Source organism: Zootermopsis nevadensis, unplaced genomic scaffold, assembly GCF_977971745.1.
Source record: "Zootermopsis nevadensis isolate Lab colony 2312 unplaced genomic scaffold, Znev_1.0 Znev_ptg000013l, whole genome shotgun sequence".
NCBI lineage: Eukaryota > Metazoa > Arthropoda > Insecta > Blattodea > Termopsidae > Zootermopsis > Zootermopsis nevadensis.
The window spans coordinates 11,702,603-11,719,825 of record NW_028259145.1 but is presented as its reverse complement, the minus strand read 5'-3'; the positions used below and the strand labels follow the sequence as shown (position 1 = coordinate 11,719,825).

The following is a 17,223-nucleotide window of genomic DNA, read 5'->3' as shown; positions in this document are numbered from 1 at the left end:
ATTAAATAAACTGTAAACAATTCAAAATTTAAATTATTCATTAATAGGACTTTTTCCGGCACCTTTTCTTTGAAGAAACCACGACGTTTTGGAGGCTGGTTCTGTCTCTGTCTTCACTGGACAGTGACAGACTAGCTCTATCTAAGGGATCCAACAGATTAGGTACCTCTCATCTGAAGACGGAGACAGAAGAAGCCTCCAAAACGTCGTGATTTTTTAAAAAGAAAAGACGGAAAAAGTCCTGATGATGAATAATTTAAAATGCTATCTACCATCGTCAGAATCCCTTAGAATTGAATTAAAATGTTGTCAGGGTGATTGCATTGGCTACGGGAAGAAATGTGTGCAAATTGTAAGGGAAACCGAGTTGTTGAGACAAGGAGACTTCGATGGGAGGGTGAAATTAAAATGACCCTCAGGGGTGAAGGTTAACGAGGATGTGAGCAGAAATAGGCGAAGTATACGAGGGAAAAATGTGTGTGTGTAGTGTTAGAATATTCTGAACTCACGATTGAAAAGCATTCGTGCAATAATTAATATGTTCGTTTCAGGGTGTCATTTGTTTAGAGTGGGCTCTTACGTCCAGTAATGTCAAGAGAGGGGTTTCCACTGATAACTTGTACTGTTATCGTTAATTAGTGTAGTCACTAATGCTGATAAGTTATTTGTGTAAGCAACGAACAGTTGGTTGATTTTGAATTTAATAGTGCAAATGGTAGTTGATGCGGTCTTAGTGGTCTGTGAATTGCGGATCTGCACCACGCCATAGTTAAAAAAATACCGTCATGGGAAATGGAAGGTAACATTACTCATGTGAGGGAAAGATGACTTCCTGTGTAATGAAGTTAGAATAGCGTGTTTTATTTTCACATCTATTTTTCTCGGTGTTTTTGTTTTTATGCAACCGTAATGCGATAATATGATGTTTTAAAGCTGTTGTGTTGCAGTGACGGTCACCATAGCTCGCGTTTCAAATAATCAATTATTGTTACTAACCAAACAGCCCAGAGACAGAATAACTGAGGACACTTCACGAAATGATAAGGATATAAATTAAAACATTGCCGTTATGATAACCGGATATTGTGGTTACATATCCCACTCACTCCAGATATCGTTCCAGAATTCACCGATAAACAACGTCTCGCTGCAACATTTATGTTAGAAGATTCACACTTCTCACTGTTTCATATACGGGCAAGGATAGTTTTACACGTGTTCCCAATACGTAAATTCGCAATTATTCTCCGCCACACTTTTAGCACAGCTCGTTCTGGGGCAGTCCTGTTCAGTATTCGAGAAATGATTCAATCTCTCACTCGGAAGTAATCCGGTTCGAATCTGGGCCAGGGACCAATTATCTTGACTCAAATGTCTCCTCGTTTTTTCACTTGTTAAGGGCAAATACTTGGATAGAGAGCCTAAAAAGGCTACGACCGCTCCCACGCCACTCCCTATTTATCACAGCTATTCTGCAATCTCCCATCGGACATTACTGTTCAATTTAATAAACTATACATGCGCCGTGGTTTGGCTGAGTCAAGGATTAAAGGCAGAACTGCGAACAAGTCAACTTCTTTCGCTAGTGCAGGCGTATCGTCTACTAGCAAACAGAAAACATCAGGTTCCATTCAAAATTGTCCCTCTTTAGAGCAAGTGAAGCGGAAAAATTCTGAATATCGCATGAACGAAGTTTCAGAGAGGTCAGCCCAACGAACTGTCAATAAACTTAAAAGGACAAATTTGTGCGTGAACTTAATTTGAAAATCCTCGCAATATGATGGTTAAAAACGTTCCGTAGGCAACATCGGAGTGTATCCATGAACCTGTATTGTAGTTCACAGTAATTAAATAATTCTACTACATCACGGAGTTTCTAAGGAAAAAAATATGGTAAATTAGAACAAATAAAGGAGGGGCCGACAACATTCTTTCAGTAACAGTCAACTTGGAAAAGGTTAAAATTTATAGTGGGCGTGGTACTGATCTACCGAACAGTGCGAACATCATATTCCATCTCACAAAAACTGCCTGAATAAGAAACAGACTAGGCATCATTTTCTTAGAAAAAGTCACTATTGTTTATTTACGCGGAAACCGCTAAACTGATCTGACATCTGACTTTCAGCAGTGGGAGAAGATTCAGTTCATAGAGCAGAAACCACCCTGTATGTTGCGATCATCTGTTACTAATCAAGAAATTATTAGAAATACTTCCACCCCGTGTGCATGTTTCCGGGGATCCGTGAAGTAAGATTTCGCAGGAAGTGTTCCAACTCATACGAAAACTTTTCTTTTTAACTGCCACCGGGATGCCGTAAAATTTGGGTCACCTAATGGTATACATACCACATGTTCAGATGAATCTACATTCAAATAACAAATCCCACAGAAGAAATGCATCGTGATTAAACAAGACGGGCAATCCTTAAGCAAAAATCTCACGTCCGAACAAGATTCATACCTATTGATTAAAAACATTAAATCCCTACACTGCAATTTCAAAATTGATAATCATTTACATACCAAAATCATGCAGCTTTTTCTGCTGCTGCTGAGAATTACATTATTACGAGCTCTATCTTACTGAATTTGGGCAAAAGTTAAAAACTGGGTTGCCAAGAAGTATCACCTTCGAGATAGACGTTACTCAATTTGTTGATGGAAATTCTGCGTCCATTATCAACAAAGAACACAGTTGTAAGAGCATGAACTACAGCAGAGTTCTGAAGCCGCAGCCAACGTTTTGTTGTGCGGTCAGAGTACATTTCATTTTGTACACTGTATCACTCCGTATAATGAAATACAGTTACTTGATACCAAATATGTCCTGAAGATTTCTGTCTTCTGGGTTGTTGCGCTGTGTAGTATGGCCGATGTTAACCAACTTTTCAGAGGTCATACTGCCTCCGTCATCAGGGCAATGAGTATGAAGATTTCTGTCTTCTGGGTTGTTGCGCTGTGTAGTCTGGTCGATGTTAACCAACGTTTCAGAGGTCATACTGCATCCGTCATCAGGGCGATTGAGTATGTAGATTTCTGTCTTCGGGGTTGTTGCGCTGTGTAGTCTAGTCGATGTTAACCAACGTTTCAAGGTCACACTGTCTCCGTCATTAGGACGATGAGTATGAAGATTTCTGTCTTCTGGGTTGTTGCGCTGTGCAGTCTGGTCGATGCTAACAAACGTTTCAAGGTCTTACTGTCTCCGTCATCAGGGCGTTGGTAAACATCGACCAGACTACACAGCGCAACAACCCAGAAGACAGAAATCTTCATATTCACCGCTGTGAAAACCTCAAATCTTACAAATATGTCCTGTTAATATCGTCAGTAACCTGCAACAGCTATCGCTGTAAGCAACTGCACAGCATAATGTGGAACATCAAATCAAGAACTAGGTCGCGATACAACAAGAGAAATTAAACTTGATACTGAAAGATTATTCAAGCAAATGCACTGTAAAATATCCCACTCATTACTGCTTTTATTAAAGAAATTTGCAGTGTAATATGTAACCTGTCTGCAATACTGGACCTAATTTAGTAGCATGGCGTGGCGTTTCAATAAATTGTAATTTATAACCTTGCGGCCACGAGTCGTTAAGAAAGGATGAATATAGCTCCAGGTCTGGGAAAGGCTGATAACTCCAAATACAGAGGCTCAATGCGAATACAACTGACGAAGGACTAGAAACTGTTAAAACATTTAGGAGACGATAATGATGCCAGTAATTAAAATGGTGGTAGTTCAAACTCTGGCGATGAGGCATATGATGGTGATAAAATAGCTGGTTTGACATAATTCCACCAAACAACAGTGACAAAAACACTGCTTTAACGATATACAATTGATATATACATATAAATAAAATGCTGAGTTAAGGTAGAATACTTCCTGTCCACTCGAGTAGCGTTGCGGTGCTACTGGGGTGCTAAATAATGCCCTGTATCGCAAGGCAACCTATGTAGGTCAGTGCTCTTATCCGTGTTTTCTTGCGATAAAAGTTCCTGTATTTACCATCTGAATCACCAACAGTCGTGACGATGAATACGTAAACAACCAAATCCGATGCGTATGAAGCAAGCAAACTCATATAAAAGAGCCAGTGTGTAATCTTATGTAGTCTCCGTAATTAATTATACTTGAAAACGTTTTGTGGTTTTTTTTGTCGATAACACGGACAAAATAATTTTTTTACTAAATTATATGATAATTAAAATGTCACTAAAAATTTGTAACGCAGTTCTTTTTGTCGTCCCTTGTGTCATTTTGCTCAAACTAGCCTATATTAACTTACGTTATCACCTACTATGCAATTTCAAACACGGTCCTTATCTGAGTGATATTAAACTTGAAATCACTATTAAAAGGGACCGTAAAAGGTTAAATAACAGTGGTAACGGGAATTTGTAGGCCTATTCATAAGATTGTCATAATAAATAAGCCATTTCGTAATTTAAGTACGCTTTACTGTAAGAAAGAAAAAAGAATGGACATTTTCGCTATTGTTTTTATACTGATCTTTGTACCTTGTATGTTTCTTATTGTTTAGACACGCGTTTTCACTCGACGTATTTCGAAACTGATAAAACTTTCCGATGCAAATAAAAACCTACCACGTTACCATGCCAGTATGACAGTGCTATAATAGTGTTTGAAAGTTTACTTTTGCCAGTCAGTGGGACTTCTATTATACATGAGGTATTTATTGATTGTAATTTATTGTGTATGTTTAGTCGGATGTTTTGATTCTTTACCACGTAAAATTTACTTGAGTTAATTACAGGTTATAAAATACAAAGCTGAATATAAACATAAACTTATTATCTTTAGACAGAAATTGAGAACGGCGTTGCATACAGACCCGAATCAGCTGCACATTTGGATTCCGAATTTTAATACACGCAATCAGCCATACATATACAGAATAAATACCACTCTCAAAGTAATCTTTCCTGCTACGAAGCTGACTATGTCCCCCTTCATATAGTTCCGAGGTTAAGAATACGTCGCGCTGTTGTTCTGTGCCACATCGCGTCTTTGTAGCATGGTGTTGATTTATACATTACCACTCCCAAGTCATTCGGGTCAAATTCTTGTGTAGAAAGTAGTCCTCTTCTGCCTTCTGGTGATAGCGGAACGGGAGTTATAATACTGTCCTTACGAAAAATATATTTAATTTCAAGATATATCGTTATCTAGTCGTGAGGTATGTACTGCCCTTACAGTTGAAAGCGTTGAAATATCGTAAGGAACTGACGGAAGTATAGTTTACTGGGATCCGGGTTGAAAGAACATGCTTCTGAAGAGGTCGATGTTTCCTGTCCAGCACTGTGTTCAGAGGAACAAGTTTCTTTAAAGATGCATAGCAAAGCAACGTTGCTCAAGGAGACGGGCCTTATAAACTTGTTTCAAGGTTAAGCTCTGAGAGCCATACAATTGACGTAGACTGTCCGGTAGTGATGTCACTTGAAAGCTGCGTGTGAGGTAGACGAGTGTTTCGTTTTAAAATGACGTTGATATTTTGTAGTTGTAAAAATCCTCGCCGATAATTGTTAACGTTGAAAGTGCCCCGTGTGTGTTTAAGTTACCTGTTGATTCTTCGCTACAATGCCGGAAGGTGTGTATAGAATATGACCTGGGTTTATTCGCTCAGTATATGCATGGATTCTTCGACACAACTGAATCCGCTTTTTCTGTTCATTACGTTGTGTAGCGGAACGGATCAGTGAGTATCAGAACCTTTTACTTCTCCCACAATCAAATCCATAGAAATGTGTTGCATTCATGTTCGTTAATTTCTGTGCAACTTTTCACTGTAACCACACTTTTTGTTAATTTCAGTTGTGACAGCAGTAAGCAAGGGACGGCATAGTGTTAAACTGTAATTAATATTACGAGCAATGTGCTTCCATCAACTAAGGAGGTCACATTGGTGAAGAAGAGCCCTTTTTTAGTCTCATTGTAGTGTAACCTGCTGAGAAAATTCTGTTGCCAGTCCAGAGGGTCGTTTGTTTCGCCTTTCGTTCACTCATCCTTATTGTGTCATTGAAGAAGGCTGTGGAACGTCGGTTGAGAATTGCGGGGGGTAATGGAAAGTGGAAAAAATAAAATATACAGAAGTATAATTTTACGTAGCGTTTGTATGGGTGTGAAAATTGGTCGCTTAGAGCAGTGGTATCCAACCTTTTTTGTTCGCGTACCCCCAGATATAATTTCTCTTCAAATTTGTACCCCCAAAGTTATTGGTATATAATTCAAGTTATACATAGTATATAATCTACGTCTAAAATAAATTAAATAAATTACATTACTGATTATTCAGTGTTTATCATAAAATAATATATATTTTTTTAAATTTCACGTACCCCATAAGATGTCTTCGCGTACCCCAGGTTGAATACCACTGGCTTAGAGGATGTTTGAGAAAAGTGCTGAGGAGAATATTTCAGCGTCGGTTGATGTGACAGAAGGCAAGAGAAAATCGCTTAATGGGAAGCTCCATAATTAGTACTCTTTACCATATATTGTTGGGATCATCAAGTCGAGGAGAATTAGACAGGGTATTAGCGTGTATGGGTAGACGAGAAATGTGTACACAATTTTGGTTGGAATGACTGAAAGAAGAAGAGACTTATCAGAAGATCTGGGCTTGCATGGAATGGATCTTCTGGAAATAGGGTGGGAGTGTATGGTGGATTGGATAGTCTGGCTAAGGATAGGGGCCCATGACAGACTCTTCTGAACACGATAATGAACCTCTGGGTTAAATAAAATACGACATATGTCTTGACTATCTGAGCGTATTGTTAGCTTCTCAAGGACTGTGTCCGACGAAGAGGGAGAGAGAGGTGTAGTAGTTTGCAAAGGCTGGGAATTTGCACCACTTTGGAAGCAGGTTTAATTGACTGCTTATATAAAGCATGAATTTCTCTCCAAGTTTCAGATGTGTCCTTGTGCCTAAGCGCAATGCCATATAGCCGTGTTCGTGGTGTCTGTTCTGTTGCGTCATTTTTCCTAGCGCTCATTTCTCGTGTAAGAAAAGCTTTAAGTGGTTTTGTTTTTATACGTTTAATTTCAATGACAGAAGTAAGCCACAGAGCTGGAAGTTCACGCTTTTCTGCACTGACCTTCACTCCGTATTTGACGTTAATGGTTGTGCTTAACGGTTAGAGATAGACGAATTCATGTTCTTTCCACGCTGTTTCAATTTTCTTAACACTAGAAACTGGTTATGTTTACAGCAGTTGGTTTCACATTATTTTGTCAGTCCGTATTCAGAAGGTTATACATCCAGACGAAAATTATTTGCAGTCTTCCCGAGTCCCTGAAGGCTGTTTGTTGTTTTCAAATTATGATAACGGTGGTTTCTAGAAGAGACTGAAGACTATGGAAAAATCACAGTCAGAATAGCTCTTGTAACGGGCTGGACCTTGTTTTGATGTCCGTGGGCCTACTCTGATTTTATTGTTCCTGATATCTAGCATGTTTATGTTTGTGTACTGGAGTTGTTCTGTTGATGAGGGCTGCGTGAGCAAGCCGTGGTGGAGTTTCTTCAAGGGAGGATGCGATTATTATTAGAGAGACTCTTCAAGGAAGAAGACCAGATACATTGTTAGCGTGTACTCTCTGAAAGAAAAGACGCAATAAAGATACTTGGGTTTCGACGTAGTTGTTTTTAAATTATTCGATCCCCGTGATCGAACCTGAGTTCCCTGAGCTAGCTGGAGCAAATAAACCGAAAGTGTGGTGGACGGTTATACTCTGCTTTGTAGTTATGCCTGCAATGCCCTAGTTATGTATGTAGGAATGCCCATTACACCACAGAAGTGTTTATTTAATTGTGCAGCAGCAGCATGTGAAAGACTAACTCCATGGAGTAGAATTGTTGAGAAGCCGTAACCACATTCAGCTGGTCTATAAATTCCCTGCCTTTTATGTAATCGGAAGGTTCATTAACGTGCCCCCATGTGGAAGACAGCCAGCCATTTTTATTTGCATCGAACTCTAATTTGTAAAACAACTTTCAATTTTACGTTATGCATGCATGTTGAACATTACAGTATATTTATAATATACTTCAGCTTGTACCTGGCTTAATTAAAGTTGCCCATGCATAGCTTATACTAAGGTGAATCATAGAAACAAAGCTGACGGCATTGTTACTCATCAGAGATAGTTCATAAAAAACAGCACAATTAACTTTTGCACTTGGTTCAAGTGAGAAGGAATAGTGTTGTATGTAAATGCACAAGTAGAAGAAAAATGCTACTAAGCATGCAGTCATGTCTCGTCGTTGAAATGTGTAATATAGTCAGAGACTGTTTGTTTGTAAACATTTAAGTGTTTAAAAATTACACTAACAGATAAAAATTGAGGTGATAATAAGGACATTGGTATTATTCAGTTTGGAAGCTCTTGTATCATGTATTTTTTGAAAGAATAAATATTACAAAAGTAGTTATTGTACTCTTTATGGTGCTAAAAGTAGTTATGCTACTCATAATATTGAACTTACACTGTAAAACAAAATTCTAAAAGAATTTCAAACATTTTAATACCAGTGAGTGAGATATGTGAAAGGAAACTACATCTGCACTAATTTTGATGCAGTTGACTTGCCTTCAACCACCTCCAGAGTGTTTGCGTCAGGGTACTATTCATGAATTACAGTGAGTCATCTGAACCTTACCTATTGCTGTGTATGTTGAAATTTCAAGAATTAAATTAGCTTTCATATCTTGGAGGCCAGGAGGATTTCCAAAGTAGTAAAAATAGGGCACCTCCACCAGAGACCTGAATGTGGCTAGTGGAGCTCTGAGAAATGGCTTTGTTGTCTACATAACATTTATGTATAATCTTGTACAGAAAAGAAAGTTTTGTATCTTTATGTTCACTTTAATTAAAGCAGTTTCATTGTAATATACAGTCTGGCCTCAAATAGTTGCATTGCTAAATTTTGTAGCACTGATTTTAGCCAGACACAAGATTACATTTAGATTTATCAGTATTATTAGTGGATCTCCAGCCACCGCAAGTCTGAACCCCCCCCCCCCCCCCCCCCCCCCCCCGATATTTTGCATTGTTTTATCTGAAGGAGCATTCAGAGTGTGTTCTAGTTTGAAAGCAGTGAGCCCATATTGTAGCGACTGAATGGTATTTATAATTTCTCTTTTGGGACATACCTGAAGGAACAAACTTGAACTCTCCAAACCCATATGAATTGAAAAGGTACTTATGAACTGTTTTAACTAATCATGGCTGTCACTTGAATTTCTAAATGAACTGCCATAGTTATATTGTTAATGCAATTATATAAATAAAAGGTTAAGAGGTTGAGATAAATATTTTGTAGTTTTATGACTACACATTTTCACCTCACTTATCATAAACATAAGATTGACCATGCAAAAAAATCTTTTGAGAATTTGTTCTATAGAAACCTTCAATGAATCATGGTTCAGTTAAGTAAGAAATTGTTTATTCACATTGTGTTGATGATTAACACATGGACCTGATTTGAATCTCCATTTTTGTAACTTGAAATTTTTTAAAAATGGTATAATATTTTTATAACACACAAATAAATGTGAAGATAAAATAAACATTTTCTGTAAGAAAGCCAGAAGGTTGTAACCATCTATTCCAAATCCAGAAGATCGTTGGTGTTTAAGGAAAACCACCAATTAAATGCCACCAGCAAAGTGTTTGGTAAACATTCTGAGTTTGAAGTGTTGTCTGTATTGCTACAAGTCTATTGATCTTTAAACTCATGCATAACCTTGGCTTTTCTGTTTCTGCTAATAATGATGCCTTGCGTCTTGTGGATTGAATGTTTAATGATCTTGTATGTTAAGATTATTTAGCATCACAAATGCCACGTATAATGTATAAACAGAGCACACCAAATTGTGCTGACTGGCCTTCGATATCACAGCTAGGAAAGTCACAATATGTTGATTGCTGTCTTCTGAGTTGTGACACCATCTTGTCTTATAGGTGATTATCAACGTTATGGGAGAACATATCACCTCCATCTTCAGGGTTTAACCCTACATACAAGACTGTATGGCATCACAGCCCAGAAGACAAAAATCAGCATACATATCGCCATGAGAACATTAAATCTCAGACAAGTCATAATTGTATTTGCTTGTTTCGTAATCTGGTTTAGATTGTAATGCTTCAGTGTTTTTATAGGACTATTGTTTCAGCCACAGTAATTAAAGCAGGTGTCTGGAAACCTCTGTGCACTAGTGTTGGTGCAGTTACCAAATATATTGACTTCCTTGCTCTATTACTAATCTTGCCACATGGGGTACATAATTTGTGAAGTGAAAATGCATTTCTCTTAGCAGTCATTTCAGTTCTGAAACACATTTATGTTTACTTAAAGAATTTTTATGTGTGTGTGTTAAATACAACAATTTTTTTTAGGTAATTTTGTATTTAATTTTAACTCTTCAGACATTTTCTTTCAGTAACATTTCAAATTTGATCCACATAAAACGATGTCCGTGTTTGTGTTGTATTTGGGGTATGACTGTCATGCTAATTAAGATTTGATATCTGCCATTTTGTTTCTGTACTATCATTGGGCATAAATGTGAAATTTGGGATGAGAACTATGTGTTTGCTTGCTGAGGGTAAGATAACTTGAAATGCCTATCAAGAAAGCCTTATTATACAGCGTATGGTTGGTAGAAAATAATCCTGGCAAATGGCTAGGAAACCATTGTTGATTGTTGAACTTGAAATGATTCCAAAGATTGTGTAGTGGAAAGGCTACTTCAGCCTTTGAATGTGATGTGTGTGGTAAAGAAAGTTAAGTGTATAAGAAGAAGAATTCTGTTTACTTGAATAAGAAGATCTAGATCTTAGAGAGGAGGCCTAACCAAATAAATTTTGTTTCATTGATTTAGCAACGTAATAATCACGTTTTTACAGCAAAAGAGTTTATGATTAAATAAAGCAGTGACCCATTGTTCATGTAGTAATAAATAGACATTTAAAAAAGACAGATCTCTAATTATTTATTTGTTAATCTGAAAAATGTTTTGGCTTTTTACACAGGTGGAGACGGTAATAAGGTCGACAGGATGGGTGGGCGGCCAGTGCAGGTAGTTGTTAGTAAAAATGACCATTCTTTTGAACTCGATGAGGAAGCGTTGGCAGAAATTCTTCTGCAGGACCATGTTAAAGACAAAACTGTGGTGGTTGTATCCGTAGCTGGTGCCTTCCGGAAGGGAAAGTCCTTTCTACTTGACTTTTTTCTTCGATATATGATAACACAGGTTGGTTTGTCATATGGAGGTAAAGGCACAGCTTTCCTCCATTTTCTTTCACGAAATAACATATATTAAGTAAATTATTGTACTGTTAATTTTTATTCTAATGTCTTAGTTTTTAGCACATTTTTTATTTTTACGGATAGCTGTACTTATATGTGTGTCTGTGTAATATAAATGATACACATGTGTAAGTACAATACTTATTTACAACTGTTCATTAAATGTTACTATTATCTTTGTCACAAAATGTGTGAGAACAGAGTAAAGGTTATACTGGCAGAATAGCAAACATCCTGTATTGTAATTAGTATGGAAGTTACTGTTTTTAATGACTTTAGTGAGTACATATGACGTAGTGAATAATAAGACTTGATTGTAAATGAGGTTAAACTCTATATAAGTACTGACATTATAAGGACCCGTGGAGACAGATAACTATGAAGAGTGAATAATAAATTGTAGAACTGATTTGTTTAATTTACTGTTAACATTTATGATGAAATAGTGGACCTGGCATGTTGCATGCATCCGATATCTCAGTAGCGTAACTATAAATCTTTAGCATTCTTTTGTTTGTAAGTGTGCTCAAAATTAAAATTTGCAAAAATTCACCTATGTGCTTTGAATGCCTGTCCATCTGTTTGGATGTAACAACTTGAGAATACTAAGTGGAATTTCATGAAATTTTGTATTTTGGAGTTTTACTAAAATTTGTCATCACATTCCAGTTTTGTTTAAAATTGGACAACAGTAACAAACACGTCACATGAAGATGGCTGGGTTGTAGTTCTGTATGTTGTCCACAGACCAGGAGAAAAGCCCAGCGGGGGGGGGGGGGGGGAGTCGGTTTCAGTGCAGTGCAGGGGGAATGTTTCTTCTCAGCTGGACTAGAGGGCTGCTATTAGTGGGAAGTGAGACACGCCACAGTCTTGTACAGGCAACTCTCGGTTTACGAACGAGTTCCATTCCAAGACGTTTGTTATACCTTTTTTGTTAGTTATGTGTATCTTGCATTTCTGAGCTTTTACGATACGTATCGTATACGTTAGCAGCCATTTTAAATCATTAAAACCATATACTAAACATCGAATGGTCTATAGCAGTGGTATTCAACCTTTTTTGTTCGCGTACCCCAGATATAATTTCTCTTCAACTTTGTACCCCCAAAGTTGTTGGTGTATAATTCAAGTTATACATAGCATATAATGTACATCTAAAATAAATTACATTACTGATTATTCAGTGTTTATCATAAAATAATATATATATTTTTTAAATTTCACGTACCCCCTAAGATGTCTTCGCATACCCCCAGGGGTACACGTACCCCAGGTTGAATACCACTGGTCTATAGTATAGACCAGGGGTCGTCAACCTTTTTATACCTACCGCCCACTTTTGTATCTTTTTTGATGGTAAAATTTCCTTACCGCCCACCGGTGCCGCACGTACTGCCCACCACCATGAAAGAGGTACAGCTCGAAGAGTGAGGGATGGCCGATGGTAAACCCCGCCGTTATGCGCACTAAACTCGTGCCTTAGGCTACGGAGCTCATTCGTTGCTCCCTCATCCACGAGTATACTTCGAGAAGTGTCCGGTGAATTATTATCTATATTTAAAGTTTAGAGATGGAATTCAAAAGTAAATTGCAAAAGCATACACGCGAAGTTATTAGCAATGTATTCGATATATTGAGGAAGAACAAAATTTGTAACAACGGACAAAAAACCCCACCGCCCACCATGAGAGCTTGAATCGCCCACTAGTGGGCGGTGGGGACCAGGTTGACGACCCCTGGTATAGACCATTCGATGTTTAGTACATGGTTTATTGTATAGACTCTATACAATACGTTTTATTGTAACGTATATATGCGTTATGGTTTATCGTATATGATGCGTAACATACGCCATGCAGCGTGGCATGTAAACCGACATTTTTTACTGGCTAGATTAGTATTATTAACCAAGAACAGTGCAGTATAATTATCACATAATAATTTTCTGATAATTATTGTAATAAATACATTTTGTAAAAGTTTATTTATTTAATCTTACAATTATGTTCACTATACGTTTGGCATTTCATTTTATAAGGAATGAATTGTGACGTTCGTAAACCGAGAGTTTCCTGTAGTCTGGCAAATGCTTTCACAAGGCTACATGGTGTTGTGACCCAGGAGACAGCCTTCTTTGTACTCAGCCGTGAGAACCTGAAATCCTGCTTTTCATGAAGACATGAATTTCTTTGCATGAAAGTGACCTTGAAACTGCTTTGGTGGGGGGCTTGTAGAGTGATGAAAAATGTGTGGAAACGAAGTGTCAAAACTTCCTGCGGTAGATTTAGAGGATGGAACATGTAATTTAGTCATGGAATTTTTACATGATTCTCATATTGATGACAGCTTTTTTTGTTGGAGGAATTGATGGCTATGTTTGTTCTGAACAGGGAAGGCAAGATTGGATGGGCAACGAAGAAGAACCTCTTCAAGGATTCTCTTGGCGAGGAGGTTCTGAAAGAGATACCACCGGTATTCTCATTTGGTCTGAAGTCTTTGTTACTGATTTACCAAATGGAGAACAGGTAAGTTAACCCTTTGAAGGTGAAGCTCTTGTAAATAATATTTAAAGATTCTGTCTGTACCTCAAGGAGATCATTTTATTAATGCTGTTCATGGAAATAATCGGTTTACCCCAAGAATCATTTGAACCCCATAAATTACAGTATTATAGATTGTTAAGGTAGTTGGTACATCTATTTACCAGTGGGCTTAAGGTGTTTATCATGCTTACAGAAAAGAGTTTGTAACAAAACAACACTTATAGATAAGAGTTTGTATCCAGACAGTTAGTTTATTTTTGTCATTTTATCAGTTACTTGTGTTAAATCCCCATTCTCTTATATTACTAATCAGTACAGATGTAACTTGATTATTGATAATTTTCAAAATAAGAATGGAATGAAAATGTTTTGCTATGTTGGTTTTGTGTGCCTCCCCCATATTCCAAAAAGTGTTTTAAATGTTCATATTTGTTCATTACTGGTTTCAGTTGAAGAAAATGTAATAAATATTGTGTTAATGTTGGTTTTGCTATATTAATGCCTGCCTGTACTGGGAATATTAAGATACTAATTAGCCACGATCTCAGTCAGATGGTTAGCATTCTTGAGTCATTTTCAGGATTCCAGGCTTTTGAATCTTGGCCTGTCTTTATTATGTTTATTATTTAATGGTGTTATTAGCTTAGATTACATAGCTTGCATTATAAGATGGGTAATGAGGAATGGATGTGGAAAGGTACTGTCTCAAAAGACCTGTCACAAAAAAAGAACCTCAGGCAGTGTAGCTGGTCTCTGGGCCAAGTCCTGGGACTTCTCAAATATGAAGTAACAGTGTAACATCTGGCCATGATGTTTGGTCTCTTGGCCTGTTCACCAACTATCCCGACTGAGGTATTTGTTCATGAACTTTCTCAGTCCTTTCAGACAAATCGTGGGATAGTATGAAATGGCTGTGTTCAGGGTTTTATGCCACGTAGTCTGGTAGTTTACTTGTGTTTCAAAGTGCTTGCTGCCTCCATCATCAATGCAATTACGGTGGATGTGCTCTCGTCTTTGGGTGAGAGGTATCGACTCCTGTCTGAATGAGAGATGTTAGTTCAGTGATTGGAATTAGCCCTCTTCTAGCATATCTGTCTGAGTAGTTACCCCTCACCTGAACTCCTGATATGTAGTGATCTGTGTGTAGAATAAAGATAGGGTGGGCATAGTATGTAAATATGCCAGTTTAACTGCCAATAAATACCCTTTAAGATTGCTCTGATGTGTGCATCTTCCCTGAGTCACACTTATGCATCACTGCACTGTGCCAATTTGTCTGTTGTTGTTCTTTGGCAGTTGAGGTAGCCTTCCTGGCTTGGTTTCGCCTGACATGTTGCCAAATGTTTGCAAACAGGTTTGAGGCCTCAGTATGATTAACAGTTATCTTCTGGCCATGACATTGGAAAATTTATTCCTGGCAGAAAGTTTCTAATTAAAGATTGATCTGTACATGACCTTACATCTTTAATTTAATTATTTTAATAGGTACAGGAATAATACAGAACCAATATATGTAGTGTAGCTGCAATGAGAGAGGTTTTGTATAGGTATGGAATCCCATGTTTTTTTTACGTGTGCATATTTGGAAATTAGTTTCATGCTCATAGGATCAAGAAATATTAACAGTTGAATGGAGGTATGGGGAAAGTGAATGATTTAGTTATGACATGAATATATCTGTTTTAGTAATAAAAACCAGAAAGCCTTATCTCTATATTAACACTTTCCCACAAATATCAGGCTAGTGTTGTCATCTCCTTTCAGTATTACAAATTGTCTACTGCAGTCTTGCTCATTGCTGGCCAGCAGAAAATGTTTATACAGAAGTTATGTTTAAGCAAGTATTTTTTCTGTATGTTGCAAGTAGGGAACAGACATGTGAACAGGAGGTGGGGAATGGCATTAAAAATCATCACAGCCAGTCCTGTTATAGAAATTTTATGTTATAAAAATGAAAAACAGCCATAAAGTTTGGTTTGAGTTATGTTGTAATAGAATTTGCTACATACCAATTCATGTGCAGAAAAACTGCTTTCTCTTTATTTAACATCTGCCATAGTATCTTTGTTATCTTCATTTGACTTAATTGGTTTTCATCCCACTTTATATGAAGAAACAAGTGTCTTCTACATTGTTTCTTAACCATTATTTCTTCAATAGAGTAAACAAATTGGACTACAGTCCCTTCCATTGTTTTTTCTGTGTTTGACTTGGACTGTGGTCCCTGAAGTTATCCTTCATTACACCTGTTTATCCAGATCCCATTGTTATAAAAATTACAATTCTGTGATAATATTATCTCTTTGTTCAGTATAGCTTACCTATCTTGCCATTGGTTTCAGTGATGGCCAAGCTCATCTGTGGCCTTTCAACCGCATTCTTTAAGTTCTGTTTTAACATCATATGAAATGGAAACACTGCTAGAAGTAGTATTTTAATAATGTGCCAATCTTTCCTTGGCCTCTGCACACAGTTTTATTTAAGTTTGGACAATTTGCAGCCCAGTAATAATTATAATGTTTTGGCATCGATATGAAGCAAATTGGACACCTGACCCTGTACCTCCTAAACACAAGGCTGACACACCTGTGTCTGTTTAATACATACATTATAAAATTTCACCAATAATTGTGGAAATGAATTCTATGTGATTTTATGTATCTCATTGGCCTTGATTTTTGTTACACAGCTGATCACATTACAAATGTCATATTGCACATTCATGAATTCCTTTTATTTGTATAGATGGCATATTGAAGATTGTTTTGAATTGTAGTCGTAGGTCTTTGTGAGGTTTGTGTTTTATGTTATGCAATAATTTGTATGGTGACTTTTGGCGGGAGGGAAGTAATATTTAAGTTGAACATTAAGAACATTAGAGGTGGTTAGTTCCGTACGAATTGAAATAAAATTTCCTTTACAACTTTCGTTGTTATTAAAATCTGTCAATTTTATTTTCAAGCATTACACTAGATATTTACAAAATTAATCTTTATTCAGAAGTTTGTATTTCTGATCAGTAGTCATTAGAATTTATAAGGTGTGATACATTTTTTGCATAAACAGTAACACTTAAAATTTTTTTGCATTTACAGAACTGGCCTGGAAGTTGAAGTATACTTGAAGAATGAGCTTACTCAATTTTTTCTTTATTTCTATCAGGTTGCTGTTATTCTTATGGACACTCAAGGAGCCTTTGACAGTGAAAGTACAGTGCGGGATTGTGCTACTGTGTTTGCATTGAGCACAATGTTGAGTTCCGTCCAGATTTACAATCTCTTGCACAACATACAAGAGGATGATTTGCAGCACCTTCAGGTAAGCAAATTT

The 17,223-nt window shown here is 37.1% G+C and overlaps 1 protein-coding gene across 6 annotated transcripts in view; it reads left to right on the top strand.

Moving 5' to 3' along the window:
* atl (atlastin GTPase) overlaps positions 1 to 17,223 on the top strand; it is a 41,914-nt gene that overhangs the window by 9,077 nt on the left and 15,614 nt on the right. For 3 of the 6 annotated variants that reach the window (XM_022067023.2, XM_022067030.2, XM_022067050.2), the window contains exons 2-4: positions 11,074 to 11,294; positions 13,741 to 13,875; positions 17,056 to 17,211. In XM_022067023.2, the coding sequence (XP_021922715.1) occupies positions 11,074 to 11,294; positions 13,741 to 13,875; positions 17,056 to 17,211 (512 nt within the window). Of the gene's footprint in view, positions 1 to 5,446; positions 5,729 to 11,073; positions 11,295 to 13,740; positions 13,876 to 17,055; positions 17,212 to 17,223 lie in introns of those variants that run through there. The other 3 variants (XM_022067039.2, XM_022067060.2, XM_022067082.2) reach the window with 3 other exon arrangements.